Source organism: Psittacula echo, assembly GCF_963264785.1.
Source record: "Psittacula echo genome assembly, chromosome: 6".
Taxonomy (NCBI): domain Eukaryota; kingdom Metazoa; phylum Chordata; class Aves; order Psittaciformes; family Psittacidae; genus Psittacula; species Psittacula echo.
The window spans coordinates 64238549-64259056 of record NC_137743.1 but is presented as its reverse complement, the minus strand read 5'-3'; the positions used below and the strand labels follow the sequence as shown (position 1 = coordinate 64259056).

The 20508-nt window shown below is 37.7% G+C and overlaps 2 protein-coding genes across 11 annotated transcripts in view; one reads left to right on the top strand and one right to left on the bottom strand.

The window, feature by feature from the left end:
* The window catches only part of LOC308222547 (sodium channel protein type 2 subunit alpha), a gene marked incomplete at both ends in the record, with an annotated part of 422596 nt that overhangs the window by 252125 nt on the left and 149963 nt on the right, over nucleotides 1–20508 (top strand). The gene's annotated exons all lie outside the window — the stretch shown is intronic.
* The window catches only part of LOC308222926 (sodium channel protein type 2 subunit alpha), a gene marked incomplete at both ends in the record, with an annotated part of 58793 nt that continues 44692 nt past the window's right edge, over nucleotides 6408–20508 (bottom strand). For all 9 annotated transcript variants that reach the window (XM_080621464.1, XM_080621456.1, XM_080621458.1 and 6 more), the window contains 7 exons: nucleotides 6408–7603; nucleotides 8948–9218; nucleotides 10244–10368; nucleotides 12004–12145; nucleotides 13207–13260; nucleotides 13802–14083; nucleotides 18680–18802. In XM_080621464.1, the coding sequence (XP_080477590.1) occupies nucleotides 6408–7603; nucleotides 8948–9218; nucleotides 10244–10368; nucleotides 12004–12145; nucleotides 13207–13260; nucleotides 13802–14083; nucleotides 18680–18802 (2193 nt within the window). The remainder of the gene's footprint in view (nucleotides 7604–8947; nucleotides 9219–10243; nucleotides 10369–12003; nucleotides 12146–13206; nucleotides 13261–13801; nucleotides 14084–18679; nucleotides 18803–20508) is intronic.

Sequence of the window (20508 nt, the reverse complement as noted above, 5' to 3'; positions counted from 1 at the left end):
TTTTGCTTATTTTTTCCAAGCTGTTGTTGCTATGCAATCACAAAGGCAGAAAATGATATTAAATTGTCATTAGAATGACCTGACAGAATCACAAAATCTAAGCAGTAAAGCACAAGACCTATAAAAATGATAAATTCACAGTAAGGTGACACTAATGCTGTAAACACAAGTAAGGGTCCCCATCGAGTGAAGAAGCCAGCCCACACTGAAATGCTTCATAATCCAGAAATCTGAGACTACCTAACTCAAATTACAAATAGATTTCTCTAGGTTCAACCCAACCTACACCACACACTGCAGAAAGTTGCGTTTATCTCATGATAAAAGCTAGATGATCTAAAGAGCTTCATCAAAGATATACAAGAACACTTTAAAATAAAGGATGCTTAGTCGCAAAGATAAATGGAAACATTCTCTCCGAGTTCCCTGGTTTGCCTTCTCTTTATTGTATTCTCTAAAAGAAATGATAAATGAGTTTTTCAGTGAGTCACCCTCAACTAGCGAGGGTAACCTGAACTATGCTTCATACAATAAGCACAAAAATAACATATTAGAACAAAAGAAAACAAAAAAAAAATACATAAAGGGAAGATCTTCCCTCCTAGTCCATTATTAAAAGTGCTATTTAAGAGATCACTATAGCTTACTTCCCTGTGACTAGACTTAAGAGCACACAGAAGTTGTCCTGAAGCCACCCTAGGCTATGCCACTTTGGCACCTTTGCTCTTGTGTCATTACTTACTTTACCACCTCCCAAATATACTCAAATTTACGAAATTCTTAGAACTTTATTTTCCCCCACACATACTACACAAATGCTTCATTCTCCAACTCACACACTGGTGAAACAAAGGCAACAACTGTGGATGTGCAATCATTTGTGCTGAACTTCAGGTAACAAACCTTCCCCCAGTAAAACATACCTTCATTCAAAGCACTGCAAAATCAGATGGGTACAATTCACTAATACAAGTGAAAGTATCGGGGAACGGAACATACCTTTCTTCCTGAAGCAGCCTGTTTATTCTGTAGCTCTAATAGTTTGTGTCAGCCACTGCCCAACAGTTTGTCTTTCTTACCTACTCAGGCAACGAAAGAGCGGGTGGTATCTGTTGCTCTGCGGTTTGCTGCGCTGAGCAGATTCAGAACAGTTTCTCACGCAGAACTAGCAAAGTCTTGCGGCAGCACAGGATTTATCTAGAACCACAGCAATCTTGGGAAATGGTTCCCATTTATCCCCGTGGACAGCTCTGGTTACACGGGCTACCGCCACTGCCCTCAGCGCTCCGCCGTCACCCGTGCAGGGAGGCACTGGATGCCCAGCCGCACGTCAGCGCTACCGTTACCCAGCCGGGCACGGCACAGCACGGCACGAGCCACTCGGCGCAGCTGGGAGCGAAGGGGCTGGGGCACCTGCAGCGCCTGGGGACAGCGGAAACCCCGAGCCCTGAGGGATGCCGCAGGCCACCTCGCCTCAGCCCTGGGCGCGCCCAGCGTCAAGAACGCCAGGAACGGCAAATGGTTTTACCGGGGAGGATCCAGTGCATTCAGCTGCTCTCTCAGCACAACAACAACCGCACACTCGTTCTCTTCCTCACGAAGTGCCTCCCAGCTCCTGGGCTAACCACGGGTGCACCCTTGCTCCACAGCCTTCCCTGCGGTCAGGAAAACCCAGCGCACTTACGGGCCCTCACCTGAACAACCGGTGTTCCAGCTAATGCTGCCGCCGCCTGGGCTGCTCAGCCGGCAATAGCACGTAACGGACAAGCCTGGCCCCCGCCCTCCCTCCGTCACCGGTGGAGAGTCCCGGGCTGCGCAGCACCGGCCACCTCTCTCGGGCCGCTTCAGCACGCGTTGGGCCGGGGCCGCCGCGCGCCCCCTCGGGCCGTGCGCAGAGGTACCCCCCGGCAGAGGCAGCAGCCCGCGGCCACACACCTCAGACGCCGCGCTCCCCTCCCCACGCTCCCCGTACCTGCCTCCAGCGGCTGCAAACGCCGGTAGGTCCCGAGGCACCCGATGGCCGCCGGGCTCGGAGTGGGCCCCCCTTACCCGCCCGCCTGGGAGGCGGCCCCCATCCGCTGCGCCTGCTGTCCTGGCGGAGGAGGGGCGGTGCTGGCCAATGCGCACCGCGCCGAGCAGACGGGAGGTGGCGCTGTCCCGCCGGGCGGAGAGAGCGGGGGGTGCCGGGAGCTGCGCGCGGGCAGGCGGCGTAGGGAGCCCAGCGGCCAGCGCCCGGAGCAGGGGGGGGACAGAAGGGGGACCCACGCGGCTTCGTAACCCGCATGAAGAGAGGGGCTCATGGTGCTACTCGAGCGCTCAGCCCCTGCGTATCTCAGACCACCGCCGTAGAGAGCGGGATCCTTTTGTAACAGAACGGGTGAAACGCAGGAGATGGCTGCGGTGGATGAACCTGTGTAGAGTTGGTTTGTAGCCTGTTAGCAGGTGTTTTCAGCAAATCTACAGATAGGTAAAAAAAGAAGGGGGAAAAGGGGCCCAAGCAAAACCATACCTGCTTATCGGTTTTGAGGTATTTATTTATGCCTCTCATTTGTACTAGCTGTCTGTTAAGTATGAATTCCTGCAAGAAGAATAATGATTATTTTCTGAATGGTCTAATTCATACAACTGTATGTAACTGCATTTTTTTCAATACCTTTCCCTCCAAAAGACCGACCAAACGGCCATAGCTTTGGTCCTTAAATTACAGAAATTCAGATTCTCTCATCTTTTCTTATCGTAGACCTTACCCTGACAACTGTGTTTTTCGTAGGCAGAGGTAGAAAATCAAAGTGCAACACTGCAGCCTGACAACTTGCTAAATTAGTATAGTAATAGTCATTTTTTGGTGTAAGCAATCTTGATGGACCATTAGTGGTTGAAAAATGTGGGGAGATTATGGGCATCATCCAGCTGCTCTGTTGGGAAGTGTTTGACCCAAAGCCAAGACTTGCACATCATGTAAAGCTTTGCCTATGTTTGGTTTTCTTGATACTCCACAGAGATACATGTCTGCACACCTGTGATGAGTGCCTGTTTTCGTTAGCTTTTAATTTGTTCAGGGTATCCTATCTTCAGGGCGTTACTTTACATTTACAACAGAGAAAAATCCTTGTTAGAAATAGCACTCACATGTGATTGCTACCTAAAAAAATTGTCTTCCCTGCTTTCAGTGTGGCAAATGCTATTTTATTCAAAACCAATTTTAGCATGTTTTACAGGATCAGAGATGACTTTGCAACAATGTAAATGAAATGTAACTTTAATGCATTGAGAAAACACTCATATGACATAGTTAAAATAAAACCTAATGACAATTTCGTGTCCCTCAATTTTTCAGGAAACTGATTTGTGTCTTATAGGAAGCGCTGTTAGGAGGAAAAGGAATACTTAGATACCAGGTATTTTTCCAACATACTTCTAAGCATCTCGTGAGGAATTCTGTAAAGTGCAGACAGATCAGGTAATTCGCTCCACATGACTGACACAATAAATACTTATTGATAGTAATTCCCTCAAAATCCTCAGTTCCACTGCCAACACTCTTGTAATGCCTGTCCTACAACTACCTCCAGGATTCTGGTATCAGCCCTTCCATGGGTATGTATGCAGTGCTCTATGTATGGCAGCTCCCTGACAGTGAAGAGTACTCTGTAAATTCACCATAGAAGTTTAAAATCATAGTATTTTTCACTTTAGAATTGCACCTTAACATAAAAAAAAAATCAAACAGAAAAACCTAAAGAAATTTGATGCTTTACCAAAACTTCCAGCAAAGTTTCTGCTGACTTCTACCCCTCATGTCTTGAAGCAAAATAACAGATTATGAGTATTTGACAAATCATATAGTAAACAAAATTTTTGTTATCACACAAAAATAACTTTTCACTTCAAATGTAAAATGTCATTGAAATTATACATACTGGTTTTCAGCCTTGATAGCTAGATAGCTTCTTTAACATCTGTTTTTTTCTAGTTGTCTGAGAATGCCTGGCATGAAAACAGGGTTTAATCATCATGTGCACATAAACATTATCCTACTAAAGAATACTTTTAAGCAGGATCAATAAGCTGAAGAGTGTTAAATCCAATTCATATTAAAGATCCTTGTAAAAAAGCATATGGCTTCAATCTATTACTTTTGCAAATCTAGTAGTATAATTTTTAATCGCTACTCCTTATTTCTTACACTTTATATGTGCCCATTTTATTTTCATAACACCTCTCAATAGCCAACAGTTTTTAGTGATGAAAACAAAGACAGAACAATTAAATACAATAGAAAATGAAGTCTTTATTCTTTTGGCTCAACTGTAATGTGATTTACTGTTCTGTATGGTAATAGCATTTTCCTGCATGCAGTTCACCGACACACAAGTCAATATTTTTGTAAAAGGAGGAGTCAACATCGAATTTTTGCTTGTGTAAGAAACACAAAATGTCCTGATGTGATCAATTATACAAGTTTGCTATTTAATTCCTGTGGAAAAAAAGAACATTGTGGATCCCATATTATATTTTGAACAGTTCTAGTGCAGCATGAATCAACAAGAAGAAGAATAGTCTATGTAAACAAACACTGGTAAAGATTTCATGAATAAAAAGACTACCTTGAAACTTCTGATGCAGGCAGTGCTAGAATTTTAAACAAGTCTTCCCCAACACATTTCAATTACAAGTTATATGTATTTGGAAGCAAGTGCATTTTGGACTCAGTTTGAAACTTATTTCACATTAAAATGTGTGCAAAAATACAGTACTAATAAAAAAGCAGAAACCTAAAGCTACCCCATTCTTTCCTTTGTTTCTTATTTTGTGAAGTTCTTGAATTAAAAAGTGCTATGGATAGAAAGTAACAAAAGTGACAGTGACATCAACCTGAAGATAATTCTCAATTCTTATTTTATGTACAAAACGCTGAAAAATAAAATAAAATGGTATTTTTTACAATATTTATATTTTCTTAGAAAATTCTATCCATGTATGTTTCAACAGATTAAGCAGTTTGCAACATATCCTGTACAGTCTGACTATACACCGTACAGTAGTCACTTAAAATTTTAGAATGCAAAGCAAGGAGCTTTTAAATAGCTGCAAACTATTGCTTGATGTCATGAAAGAATGACGACCGATTGAACAATTTGTTTCACTTAACCACTGAGATATGGCTTCCCATATTAGACTTTTAACAGTGGAAGGAGTAAAATTACAGCAGCAAAGGCAAGATAAACATGCATCAGTGATAGCTTCCAAACTATCTATAATGGTACGGAATACTTCATATCAGCTGTTGAAAGCTTGCAAACTACACTTACTGTGGTACATATTTGATGCAATAAATATTGTGCACAGGTCATTATTTGTTTGCTCAAACATGCACCACGGGATAAAATAACTATTTACATAGACGGTACTTTTTTAATCAACACATACAATGTCAACCTTGCTGAGAGCAGAAGATGGCTAAACGATACTGCAGGGTGAAGCAGAACAACTTCATAATCCTTAAGGTTTGCAGGTTTTTGGTAAATTCAATTTCCCAAGTTCAGGTAAGCTGTTTTCTACAGAAGAAAAATGGACGCTATGTCCCTTGGTAAATTATCTATGCAGAGTTTGTTCAACTACAATTAAATGACTTATGAAAAAATAAAACATCTGTTCTATTATTGTAGACTCTATGGGACTTTACAGGCACATTAAAATTTGTCTGGATGAGATACTAGATGGATACTGTTATTAAGCACCTCAAAATATAGAGCCACCCTGAAACATGGAAGTAGTCAGACTCTGCTGCTTTGTGCGACGTCATGTTTTCCCATGCATGAACTACAAGTGCAGCATGCCTTCATGCAAATCACTTCTGTCTGTACATTATAGAGAATCCGAGAGTAGAACACCTGGTTCTCATACCCCCTTCCCCAACATAAAACCCATTTACAAAAATAGTCACATATAATAGTAAACAACCTGTGAATTAAAAAATGATAAGTTCACCAACACTGATTTTTGTAAAAATATGGCAAATGTGGCTGTTGAAATGCAAACAGTGGATACAATTTCTGTACTGTGTGTTTCATGTTAAACACAGAGATTCATAGGTTTGCACCTTTGTTTTTTTAACTGGTCCCTACAGTCTGATTGGCCATTTTATCTTCTCTTCAGCGGTGTCAGCTGGTAATAAAAACAACAACCTCCTGTCAAGATGTTACCCTGTTTTACAGAGTTGCAGTTTGATGACGAGGGGTCACTGTCTTGTTATAGGCACTGACCTTTTATATATATATATACTTATATATATATTTATATATGTAAAAACTGTCAGTTTGGCATGTACCTCCTACAGGAGTCCTGTTGACACAAATACATACTTTCTCAGGCTGTAAACAGTTTATCACAAACAGAATTCTGTGTTACTTTTTACTTTCCCTGCTGTCTTTACCTTTATCTTCTTTTTCTGATTTGTCTTTTTCATATTTATCCTTGTCTGGCTTTGTTACACTATCATAGGATGGTGGGGAAGTTGTGGATGGGGTCATATCTGTTTTTTCTGGAGTAGAGTTCTCATTTAGTTTATCCATAATCATATCTCCTTTCATGGGCAGATTGTCCTCATCTTTACCTTTATCCTGATTAAATATACATGAAACTTTTTTGACTTTTTGCCTTAAAAGATGACGTCTGTAAGCACGCTGGATAATGACAGCAGATACTTCCTCCTGTTTTCGCTTTAATGTGGTTGTAATTGGTTCGTAGGAGACTTTAGAAGGATTGGCTGCCATAAACCGATCTTCCATCTGTATTCTTAGGGCATCCATCTCCCCGCTTTCCCCCAAAACACGCTTTGTGAAAGCAAACAAGATGTCAAGGCAGTGAATTCTGTCACCACTTACCATGGGCAGATCCATTGCAATAAGCTGGACTTTGTTTGGTTTCGCGATAAGAAGAGGAGGATCTAATGAAGCTGCAAAATCAGACAGCTTACTGAACTCTATAAATTGTGTTGCATCGGGATCAAACTTCTCCCAGACTTCATAGAACATCTCAAAGTCATCCTCGCTCAAGGGTTCAGCGCTTTCTTCAGTAGCAACACTGAAGTTCTCCAAAATCACAGCAATGTACATGTTCACCACTACCAGAAATGATATGATAATGTAGCTGACAAAGAAGAAAATCCCAACAGAAGGGTTGCCGCAGTCACCTTTCACTGAGCTCCCTGGATGATCTTTATAGGGATCACAGTCTGGCTCCCCACTGTTAAGAATTGGGGCTAGCAAACCATCCCAGCCTGCAGATGTGGTAATTTGAAATAGGCAGATCATGCTGTTGCCAAACGTTTCAAAGTTGAACATGTCATCAATCCCAACTTCCCTCTTAACATAGGCAAAGTTGGACATGCCAAATATAGCATAGATAAACATGACAAGGAACAGCAGCAGACCAATGTTGAACAAAGCAGGAAGAGACATCATCAAAGCAAACAGCAGAGTGCGGATTCCCTTAGCGCCTTTAATGAGACGCAGGATTCGGCCAATTCTGGCAAGTCGGATGACTCTGAATAGTGTTGGGGACACAAAATACTTTTCAATCATCTCAGCTAAGAACATACCTGTTGAAAAAACAAGTTAAATTAGTAAAGAATATTATTACTACATTTAAAAACCACTCTTAAAAACTTATCCTACAAACACTGTATAACTTTAAGAAAAATAGGATATTTGAAGAGAGTTTAGAAATTAGCCATTCAGCTGCTTTTACAAAACCCCTGTAAAACCTTACAAAAAACTTGTAAGTTTGGTGTGCTTTAGAAACCCATAAATCCCAATAGAAATTCTGAAGTAATTTGCAGGATAATGAAAAACTGCATCAATTACATTTTTAAGTATTAATTGTAGGACTGAGTATGCAAAAAGATGCACAAATACACAAAATCAATCTTTTTTAGGATGAACTTATAACTAATGTATTTGGACTAGCGAATGCTAGGACCAGAACAGCATTCTGTTGAACCGTAATAAAAATAATCTCAGTTAATCTGAAGAAAGCGTACTTATAATATTAAAGTGCCACATAATCAAGTGATGGTATTCAAAGAAAATATGTATGTTTGAAGATAACAACTTAATCACACATGAAATGGTGTGACCACAAGTCTAGTATTAAATGACACAGCAATTCCAAACCTAAAGAAAGTGATGATAAAAAGGCTTCTTAGAACTCACTGAAGACTAGAAGAATTGAGCGTTATATTATGTACCTCAAAGCAGAAAAAATAATTACATCCTTTTATTACAAAAAAATACAAAAAATAATTTGTTTCCATACAAAAATGGCAAACCTATTTGCATATTTAAAAGTTCTGAGAAATTAAAATGACAGAATTTTTACTCAAGTTCTTTCATGTTTTCTGTTTTAGATAAAGCAAAGATAAGCAGAGCCACAGATTTATTACTACTTCGGCTTCAGCTCTACTTCTCCGGTCGCTCACTCTAGCTCAGCCATAAAACCTGTCAGGATCAAATAAAACTCTGAACCAAGCTGAGGGTTTTACCCTGCTGTCCGGGCTGCTTGCATGCTAGCCTAGCAACAGTCCCACACGGATTCTTCTCCTGGATTTCTGATTGTTGGACTCTTCCTGCAACTGCCACTGTTAGTTTATATCAAAATTGCCTTTCATGTATGGGTTTGTTTGTATGCTGAGGAATTTCTACCGCATTCAGAATAAATATCTAATTTCAACTAATGGAAAAGTGAGAGTTATGAAAACAATTGCTAAAAACTGTCTTTGCACACTGTTCAGTTACCTAATGGATAATAAGAAATCAGAAGAAATAAAAATTGTGGTCAGACTTTCTAGTGACAATATTGAACCAAAATATAAATAGACTTTACATGCCAAAAATGTGCCAGTTTCCACAGAATTAGCCATTTCATAAAAATAAATTATTCTTACCTACTATGGAGAGAATGACAACCACAAAATCAAAAATATTCCAGCCTACAGTAAAGTAGTAATGGCGAAGTGAAATCAATTTCAGGACAAATTCTCCAGTGAAAAGTACAATAAACACCAGGTTAATCCAATATAAAATATTTTCCATGTCTTCACTCTGATCATCTGTTTCTACCATCATTGTGACCATGTTAAGGCAGATAAGTATCATGATACTGATATCAAATGCTTGTTTTGTCACAAAATCAAAGACCATGCCTTGGAATTTGTTCTGGGGAGGGAAAAAAATAAGATTCATTACAATACACATTGGGTAAAATTTGTTTTCTTTGAAATTGCTGCAAATTATCCAAATCTAGTATGAAGGGGATTGCCTGTCTCCCATGAAGTCCTCCATTTGTATGAATTTTCTAGCTCATACATGTAAACACAAATTAAATAGAAATACAAGTACTGTGTTTATAAATGGATGATTTCAAAACATGCGTGGTGCATTTTTTTTTGAAGCTTCAAAGGAGACTTTGCCACCCAGAACCAATGCACTGTAACATTTTGTGACACAGACTATTAACTGAATGCTTAGCTTGGCAAAAAAACCCTAAGGTGGGTGAGCGCAAGCAGGCTGAGAGTTAGTAACGCTTCATTTGCCAGAAAACTCACAAAGTTTTCAAGCCCTGAATTCAGTGCTCTTCATGCCACCAAAATGACCTTCAAAACAATATCTTCCATTTTTCAGCTATAGAGAATTTACTGATGGATGGACTGGCCACTGCGTGGGTTCTGCAATCCAAAGTAGAACTGAAGAGCTGGAAACACTCTGCTCCAGCCAAACCCTGCTCTGTAGTGCTAGGTTAGGCCTGCTGAGGAGATCAAACCATTATGCGGATTGTGCAACAGGAGTGTGAAGGGCAAAAGGGCTTATTTTTGAGGCAACGATGCAATAACCTGCCCCCATACAGCAGTTTCAGAGTCTTCCTTGGTGATTGAAAAAGCCTGTACCCTAAGGTTTTCACATATTTTCATAAATACACTGCCACGTTTAATTGTTCTAATCAAACCAGTGTTTTGAAAAAATGCCACATAAAATGCCATTGCCATCAGCAGAGAAAGAATAAGGGAGAAAAGGGAAGAGTTCACCATATTCAGACAAAGAGAGAAAAAAAATTTTGTTTCATATGAATAAGGATTTTCTTATATGACTATTTAGTTTAAAACTCAATTCAGCCTAAGGCATAACTGACACAATCCCAATTTTAAATAAATGTAAAAAATATCAGAATCGATTTTTATTCTTACTGCTGGTCGAGGTATTGGCTTTTGTGGCTTCTTTGAACCCAGTTTTTTCATTGCATTGTAGTATTTCTTCTGTTCTTCTGTCATAAAAATGTCTTGACCTCCAAAGTAAACCAAAGAGACAAAAACTGGTTACAATCACATATTTCTATTGATTACTTATAAATGATACTGAATAATAATAATAATCACTCTTGTTCACATTTTATCTGTGGAAAAAGCTTGGACAGACATAAAAATCCCCTGTTATCATGATTATTAATACTTTCACAACAGAAGAATTGATTTACATATTCCACTTTTAATGTTTAGGGTGTTTTTCTGGGAGGCTTTTTAACTTGCATTGTTTGTGGTAAACCTTTGATTTTCTTTGGGGACAGGGAGGTATAGAGGAAGGAGAGTATGCTTTTTCTGTTCTACTAAGCTTCAACAGTTATTACAGAGGCACAAACTAATTAGATATTCTAATCCCCTTCTCTTGTTTTTCTTCTAGAGTACATTTTGGCAAAATTTCAGAACTGACATCTACGATAGCAAAGGAGAATTACAAAGTATCTAGACAGTCATATTTTACAACCTCTTCTCTGTCCACTGGGACAGGACTTGAAGTAGGAGATCCTGGAACTAATATGTGGAACAAGTAGAAAAAAAACAATTTCTCTCCATCTCAACCAATTTCAGCACATGGATCCAACAGCATTTCCACCAGTCCAATAAGACTTTGTGTAGCCAGGTACTGTAGCTAAGTTCTGCAGCTGAAACACTGATACCTTTTGAGGCAGTGTTGACAAAATACAAAGACTAGTACAAATAAAGGTAATACAAAGTTTACTGCTAGTGTTCAAAAATCTACACCGCTGAGCGCTGACACATGAAGGTAGTATAGCTAAGAGTTTTTATAGCTACATTTAGCTATTTCAGTGGTGTCCTGGGTTCAGCTGTAGCAATCATTTTTCTTCTCTTAGTAGCTGCTGCAGTGCTGTGGTTTTGACTTTAGTCTGAAAAGAGTGCTGCTAACACACTGATGTTTTTAGTTGTTGCTAAGTAATGTTTACTTCGATCAAGGACTTTTTCAGTCTTATGCTTTGCCAGTGAGGAGGGCGCAGGAAGCCAGGAGGAAGCAGGGACAGGACACCTGACCTAAACTAGCTGAAGAGGTATTCCATACCACAGCACGTCATGCCCAGTATATAAACTGGGGGGAGTGACCCGGAAGGCCCAGATTGTTGCTCGGGTTGGGCTGGGTATCAGCCAGTGGGTGGTGAGCGGTTGTATTCTCTTCCCTTGTTATTTCCCTCATCATTATTATTATTGGTGATAGCAGTAGTGGTTTTGTGTTATACCTTAGTTACTGGACTGTTCTTATCTAAACCCATGGGATTTTCATTCTTTCGATTCTCCTCCCCATCCCTCTGGGAACACAGCGGGAAGAAGGGGAGGAGTGAGTGAGCTGCTGCGTGGTTCTGAGTTACCAGCTGGGCTTAAACCACGACAAGTGCTTAGTCTTTTTACGACTCCAGCCCCAAATCCACATCTTTACAAAAATTACATTGAGTTTTTCGCTAACCATGGACAGACATATGTTGTCACTTGTCCATTAAACCCACATCAAACCAAATCATAAGCTTTAATAATTTAACGTATTCAATATGCAGAGCCCATATTAATTTATCAAAAATTTAAAAAAGTATGAATGAAATTATTGTGTGTGGACTAAAAATAAGCAATTTTTTAACTTTCTTTTCAGAATAATGAGGAAGTACTTATCTTCTTTTTCTGCTGGTTGAAATTGTCTATGATGACACCAATGAAAAGGTTCAAGGTAAAGAATGATCCAAAGATGATAAAGATGACAAAGTAAAGATACATGTACAGGTTATCTTCATATTTAGGCTGATCCAAAACCTGCAAAAAAGGCATAAAACCTAAGCGTTCATTTAACTGTGAGCACAGAATCAATATCTGGATAGAATTTAGGGCTTTGCCACTCTGATCTTTGCCTCTTATGGTCAAGTTCCTACGTATCTATCCCACTTACCTTCAATCTATGATGTTACATTCTTGACAAAGAACTTAGCTATCAAACTTGATACTTCATTTAAAAAAATGTAACTGGCTTATATGAGCATAGAATAAACACTGAAGGCTTAAACTAGTATAGTACTATCTGTCTAAGTCTACAGGCAACATGAAACACCAGCCTATAAAGCTGTAAAATTTCTGTGTATCTCATGGGAGGCCCCTGAAGTGGGCTTGTGGAGCTTTCACTAGTATAGGTACTCAGGACACTGTCCTGGATTATGGAAGAGAGGCATCAAAGCCATGTTTAGAGTAAGCATATTTTCTTGGTACAGCTATGCATATTTATTATTACTACAACAGGCCTCCCACTGTGTGTGTAGCTTATCAGAAAACCTGGGGCTTTGCCAGTATAATTGATTCAATTGTTCACTTGAATTAGATGACAACTTGCACCAAGAGAGCAAGAGGAAGGCAAAAGGGTAAGAAAGTGCACAGGCAGGCTGAGTTAAGAACAGGAACTGTGCTCTGAAGAAAGGAGTTGGCAGCTTGCTGAGCACAGTGAAAGTCTCAACTTTAAAAAATGATCAGTGCTACAAAAAATCATCTCTAAGCTGGGTATTAGTGCCTGTTTCCAAATGTAAATAATGCCTCAATGCACATAATGAAAGGAGGAAAAGGCATTTCACAGCAACAGATAAGTCTACTGTGGAAATGAGGAATTTGGTCCAACTGCACAATAGAGAACATGGAATCCTTTAGGAATGCTCCTCTGCTTTCTTTGTCTCTTGTATTTTTCCTCTGGTTTCCATTTTCTTTAACTACAAAACTCTAGTAACTCCTTGTTCTCTCATCTTCACTGTTATTTCTGAAAGATGTTAAAATTATATTCTTAAATTTTGGAGCTTGCACAATCAAAACAAATGGACTCAAGGGACTATACTTACATTACGAGAATCCACAGCTGCGTACATAATATCCATCCATCCTTTAAATGTAGCCTATAAACAGAACACTGGTATTTACCTCATGCTTTTCCTGGAAAATGGCTTGTCAGAAACATTGTTTGAAAGCTAAAGACTAAGTTTCTTTAAGTACTCATCATAAACACCAGCACAGTGCAATGTTAACAGGTGACTCTTCCCTGCCATTGTATGCTTTACTCATATACAAGAATTGCAAGCAAATTCTAATATCTGACTATAGACAACACAGCATTTATTAACAAATTTTATTGATTATGAATAATATCTGATATAAAAGTTATTTTTCTGTGTATGAGGAAAGTAGGTGCACTTGATACAGATTCAGTGCAGACAAATTAGTTTTGAATTACATATTTTTTCTCATAGTCAGCATAGCCTCTATGGTTTGTATTATTTCTGTAGAGTCATGGATTTATCCCACACTATATAATTATAAACCAAGAAGTGAGAGACAAAACTTCCAAATGAAAGAAACAATGGAAAATTAATTTTTACTGTTACAAGTAAACAACAGTGATGTAGAAAGAGAAATAAAAATTAAAGAGTGGTGACTTACCACTTGAAGCAGAGAAAGGTAACCAAGGCCTACATTATCAAAGTTAACCTTCACATTCTTCCATCGAGCAGTTTCATTGTTTTTTATGAGCTCCTCACATTGACTATAGTTGTTGATTTGGCTGATATCAAACCTCTCATCAGTTGTAGTGTTAACACAGTAGTAAAATTTTCCAGCAAACAGATTTACTCCCATGATACTGAAGATCAGCCAGAATATAAGGCAAACAAGAAGCACATTCATAATGGATGGAATTGCTCCTAACAGGGCATTCACAACCACCTACAGTATAAGGACAGACAGCGTAAGAACCCAGGCACCAGTCTTATAAATGCTTCATCAGACCTTCTTAAATGTAACACTCTATTTTAACTCTAAAAGCTGCATTACACTTTTTTAATTGTGAAAGTAGCCATACAAACATTATCAAGTGATGGCTTTAAAGAATGGGAAAAAGAACAAACAGGAAAAATTAACTAAAAAAAAAAAATCACCTCACAAACAAAATCATCATATACTGTTTTTTTATAAAATATCTACTTATATGTCTGCAAAACCATACCCATAATTTTTCTAATAATTGATTGCAACAAAAACAACAATTTTTTTCTATTACATGTTTACTGGATAAACAGTCGAAATCATTCTTACTACTGAGCAAGTTTTTATTCAAAAGTCATTTTAAGATTTCCTTTAAATAAAACTGAGGGATATATGCATATTCATTTGAATGGTTGTATATAAAATTAGAAAAGCAGATACGTTCATCTGAACACAGAATAGCTGGTAGTGTTCAGGCAAGTGGCAGATAAGACCTGAAGAAGGAAGAGACTAGATGTAATTCCCAAATGAATGTTTTGGAAAATCAGGAAAGAAAAATAGGAAAATGAGTTCATGTATGATGATAAACAATGATAAAAAGCATGCTAGAATAAAAAATAAAATAGTAAAGAAAATAAAATTAGCGAGAAAGTAGGTCCATTCTGAATGAGAATGATTTAATTAATGATGGAATTGATGAACCGCTAGATTAGTTAACTCCCATTTTAAATCTGATTTTAAGTTTAACAATACAGAATTTAATAACTGTGAAGCACCGCTGTCAATTTTGCCAAAACAACTGAATCAGATCCTTAGAACCTAATGAAGATTTTGTTTTAAAAATGCAGGACATTAAGTGTTATGTAGATGTAATTGTTTATAATTCATTTAGTTTATACGATGTAGGTACTACAGCAGATCCCTTAGCACACTATGGTATTTATTTCTATTTGAAATACAAATATGTAGCTTAGCCTCTAAAATATTTTGGCATTACGTTTGTATCTACAGTTAACAGGTCCCATAGAATCAATTACTTGTAAAAAACCAGTCATTCCTTGCCATTTTTCAGAATAGAAAATAAAACCTTTGAATGTTAAGAGTAGGTGATGAACCACCACCATATATACCATATAGTAGACTGGCTGAAGGAAAGGAGAAATACTTGGTTTACTTTCAGGGCACTATTCCTGCCAAAACAATACCTCTTTGGGGTGATACATACTTTGGATAATAGCACCTCATTGAAATTGTTAAATTTAGGAACTGGATCAAATGAGGTCTCTTTCAGTGTAAATTACTCTCTGACTCAATAAAAAGCACAGAATGGTGGATGATGTCCAAAGCTTCCATGCTTTACTTTGCCACATATTTTAAATCAAATGTTGTAGGAAGTGTTTATTTCTAATGTGGAAAGTAAAAAATATATATATATATATATATCAGAATTGTTTTTTACACTAATAATCTCCTTATCAATACCTATTATAAATCAATAAGCAAAAATAATCTAGCATTTTTTCACTCATCAGCCAGGCAGAGAGGATTTCCTGACTAACGGATAAATCTATTCTGATTATTTCAACAGTGCTGTTACTGTCAGCTTTGTCAATGACATGACTGTGGAAGGTCATGAGGAGTAGTTTGACCTGAAGAAATGAATAGTTTCATAATAATGCTGAATTAGTTAAAATTGGAATTCCATGAACTCACTGGTTTCAGTGGGAAGTTTGACTGGAATAATTAATGACAACATAATTTTTTCCCAGTTTGGGAATATTTTCCAAATACATATTAGTTATTATTTTCACATTATTTTTATTTAAAGGTGTCTCAGTTCTTCTACATAAAATATAAGTAGGGGGTTTTTTTTAATTTAATAATATAATCCATCAGGAATAATTATTGAGAGATAAAGGGATAGTTAATGAAGTGAAAATATCTGTCCTCAAGCTTTCAGTCTCATTACACCTGAGAATTTTGTTCCTCTTTCTACTACAGCTGCAGGTCCAGTCATGTTCTTTCTTTAATTGCTGGATTTCTACAGCTGATCTACTTTCTCTGTATTTAGTCTGAGTCCTAAAGCTATAGCAGGACCAGCATTTAATATAGATCATTTGAAGACACTCAAAACATACTGTTGAGCATCACTTAAAACACTGATTCATTGGTAGCAGGGGTGTGAGAAAAGATGGCAAGGTCTGACAGCAAGTGAAAGTAGGGAAAGCATTAGAAAGATATTGAAAACATTGTTTACTGGTTAAGAAAACTCCAAAAAATGGGTACTATGTGCCTAGCACCATACAGCAGTAAGTAATACTGCTTGGTACAGAGCACAGACAGATTAATTATGCTCCCACAGGTTACTTTCATGAGGTCCCAAGTGTGAAGTGTATTCCCCTAGCAATAGTAGTGGTGGGAAGACACAGGGGAAACACTATCTTCCACAGGGGCAACATTTTTTATTCAGTATTAGTCTGGGCAGACGCAAGTCCTGAACCTAGAGAATAGTATAGTGGATTAAAAATTTTAGATGTGTGGAATGGAATTTCTTCCTTTTATATAGCAAGTATAATACTCACTCTGGAAGTAATTTTGAGTGTCTGTGCAAAAATGTGCACCGTACTATATTGCCGTATTTTCAGTTCACAGATGTTAAACACCAATTAAATTACTATGCTGGGAACAGACATCTTGAATTCCCATGTGTCAGACCTTAAAATATTCTCACACTAATTTCTTCACCAGTTTGAGCTACTATATCTTTAAAGACAATAAGCCTGAATTTAATTAGTTTAAATAAAGCAAATGCATTATATCTATAGGAAAATTTCAAATTCAATGGTTAATTACCTGGTTAATAAAAGTTATCTAACTTCACCCACTACTTCTTATATCTTTTGCTGAAGGCATTATGTCTCCTCCTTATCTGGGTACTTTACAGAGAAACACAGCAGATCGTGTCAAATCAGTAGGTAAAGTTTACACCAACATTAAAGTTATAGGATTGACAATTACCCATAAACCTTCGTGACAAAGTGATTGATTGTAGCTTGCCACATTAGATTGCCAGTTAAGCAATTTACTGTGCATATATAATTTGTAATATTTTGTATTTAGGATTTTTGCTTTGCTAATCATTTGCATAAAAAACTACAACAGCTAATGTGTTCTTTAGCAAGACACTACTGATGTTTTAGATAGTCCTTATGTCTCATACAAGCATCTGAAATTTTCAAATTTGCTTTAGCGAAGTTCCAGACATTTGTTGGAGGCAAGGAAGTGGTATTTTCTATTTGAATTTATAACCTTCAATCAAAGCCTGTTGAAGTCTTCCCACACACACAGAGCACCACATTTTCTTCAGAATCTCACCAATTTGTAGTTGACTTACAAATTTGCTTATCAGTTTATAACCTGGGGTGCCCAAAGATCAGTGATTGCAGTAGGGAGCTCACACAAGGATCCCTTTTAATTACAGCTATAGGGTTTCAGCTCAGGTGCATCTACTGATTAGATCTATGTCCAAGGCAGACAGATGGACCCTGAAGGCATAAGTTAGACAACTTCTTTTGTCTGGAGCTAGAGTTATATACCATCTCCAGTTGTTGACTACTGCCCTTAAGAGAAACATTTTTGAGTTTTCATGTCATAGCAGAGCACATAAGCTCTTTGTCCATTTCAGTGCACTAAGGAATTGATCTAAACTAATCAATTTGACTTTGCACTGGAATAGATTGAGAAAGCCTAGTTGGGCAGCAGAGAGTCTCAGGTGTTATAACTGATATAACAAACAGCTGGAGACAGTAACTTCTCAAGTATACCCAACTGTCAGCAAAAGTCTTCTGATATGTTTTCAGGCTGGTTAGTGGTCTATAGATTATAATCAACAACTTAAAATCAATAGGGAAAGCAGTAAGCCACCAATTTATGCCAGAAATCATAAAGCCAGCTCCATCTTTGATATACTAGAAAAGTTTTAAATAGAATGCAATAGCTTTATTCTCAAAGAGGGGTATTTTGACACTGCCGATTTACTTAATAACATAGGAAATTGTTACAAAACTTTTAAATTGTAAAAAAAATTCCCAGTTAATATTTACAGTATAGTGGGTTAAAAGATATTTGATAGACTACGCATGATATTCTATACTGGTATGGAGTACACATGTGCATATGTATGTGTGTATATGTACACACACTTTTATGAGGAAGTATTGTTTTTTTTAAACTGTTCTGGCTATAGTAGGATTTATTTGTATGGGATAAATTCAGTTTTGTACTAACATTGCATAGATCCATGCAGTTGATCCTCAGGCCCTCCAGGAAAATATGAAATAGGGTGAAAGGCCAAGGAGCCTTGATAAGTGTAACAATGTGTGTAATAACACATGAATTCATATAAGCAGATGAAGCCTTTTGCTTATATGTTAGTGATAAATGCAAAATATATACAATGATAGTGTAGCATTTCTGCATGGATTTTTCATTGATTATTCTGCATGCATGTATTCTTTCTATGCATGCATAGTTTCAGATTCTTTCATTTTGTCTTACCCTCATCCCTTCAAATCGTGACAAGGCTCTTAGAGGTCTCAAAGCTCTTAGTGTCCTAAGGGATTTAATCGCACCAAGTTCTGAGTAGCCCAAGGCATTAGCTGTTAAGCTAACCAAAGAGACCTACACAAAAACAGAAAGGCAATATTGCTCATTTAGCTTATATATCCTTTCGAACATATGGCGGGAATGATATGTGCCCTGAACTTCTCAAGAAGATTCAAGGCTGGACCTCTTTCTCCAGGAATCCCTCTATAATGCAGAAAGGACTTTCAAGTCAGACAAAGTAGAATAAAAGTATATTCTAAGTACCTGTTGATGAAATCATGTTGGTAGAATGGTATAAAAAAAGGCCTTCTAAATTCATATAAACCAGTCAACACTTCGTGGTATTTAAAGAAAAATGAAGTCGCATGCAAAAAAGAAAACTCCCAAAAGCTGGGTGAATTAGAATGGTCAATTTAGTTCAGAATTTCCCATAGTATCTTCGGAACTTGACGAGCATGTAAAAGCTCTCAAAAACCAAATCCGGACCTGGCCTTTGGTCAAATGTAACTTTCTGGTGTCCAGAAAATCTTATTCAACAGCCATAGCTACCAGATCTGTTTATATTTAACCGGATAAGCAAGACTGATAATCAACTGTTTGTTAGACAACGGTAGATGCTTCATTGTTAGGCATATCCACATTTCATTAAATTCCCTGTGACTCCTTTAACCACTTCATCAATTCTGGCTTGCATAACGCTGGTCTGGTCTGCAGGCAGATGAATAAGTAAACTAGAATAGCTGTAAAATAAATAATACAATTATCTTTCATCAATAATTCTTAGAAATGTATTTATAATAAACCATTGGGAAGGAGTCGCCCTAGGAAAAAAAACACAAGCAAACCAAACCCAAACCAAACCATCTTCTATTTCCCTGTTTAATGCCCTTCCTTCCATCCTTCCTGTTCTCTTAATTTCCTCATTTCTATATTAAACTTTTCACTTCGTTACCTCAATCCTCTGATTAAATATTAAAAAAAAAAAATTAAAAAAACCATAGAATCATAGAATGATTTGGGTTGGAAGGGACCGTAAAGATCATCCAGTTCCACCCCCCTGCCGTAGGTAGGGACACCTTCCACTAGACCAGGTTGCTCAAAGTCCCATTCAGCCAGGCCTTGAATGCTGCCAGGGATGGGGCATTCAAAATCCAGAAATTCAAAATGCTTCACAGATCAAATTTTTTCCATGAAAAAAATTGCACCAGGGTGAGGGTGCCAAGAAAATCTAATAAGGTTATTTATAAAGTTCACAGACGTAACTAAACCACAGATTATCAAATAAGAATTAAATATTTTTTGATAGATACAATAAACACATAATGACAGTGTAATATATTGTCCAAAGTGTCTCTAAAGTTCTGCTGGTCGTGGTAATTTAAACATGGGATGATTGAGCCTGAAAATTAAATCTTTTACAGCAGTACAGACTCAACCACAGAATACTATGTGTGCATATAGTCATGTTTTATCATAGGATCTGCAATGCTGGTATGGATTGAAAAGTTATAATGTTTTCCAACCTCTGTATAGTAAAGACTTCATGGCTTATCATATCATTGTGGTTTTAGGGAGATACACAGAGGTTTCTATAGACTTCTGCTGCTTTTGGAATGAGATGACAAGGGATTCAAGACATATTCTTACCTTGCATTCTATGGGAATTACATAAGTGGAACTGAGAGATGCCCTATTAGCACCGACCAATGTAGTCAGGCTATTGGGGATGGAAGGGAAATGAATGTCTGCTGTATTGTTAAAGATCTGTAGACTTCCATTTT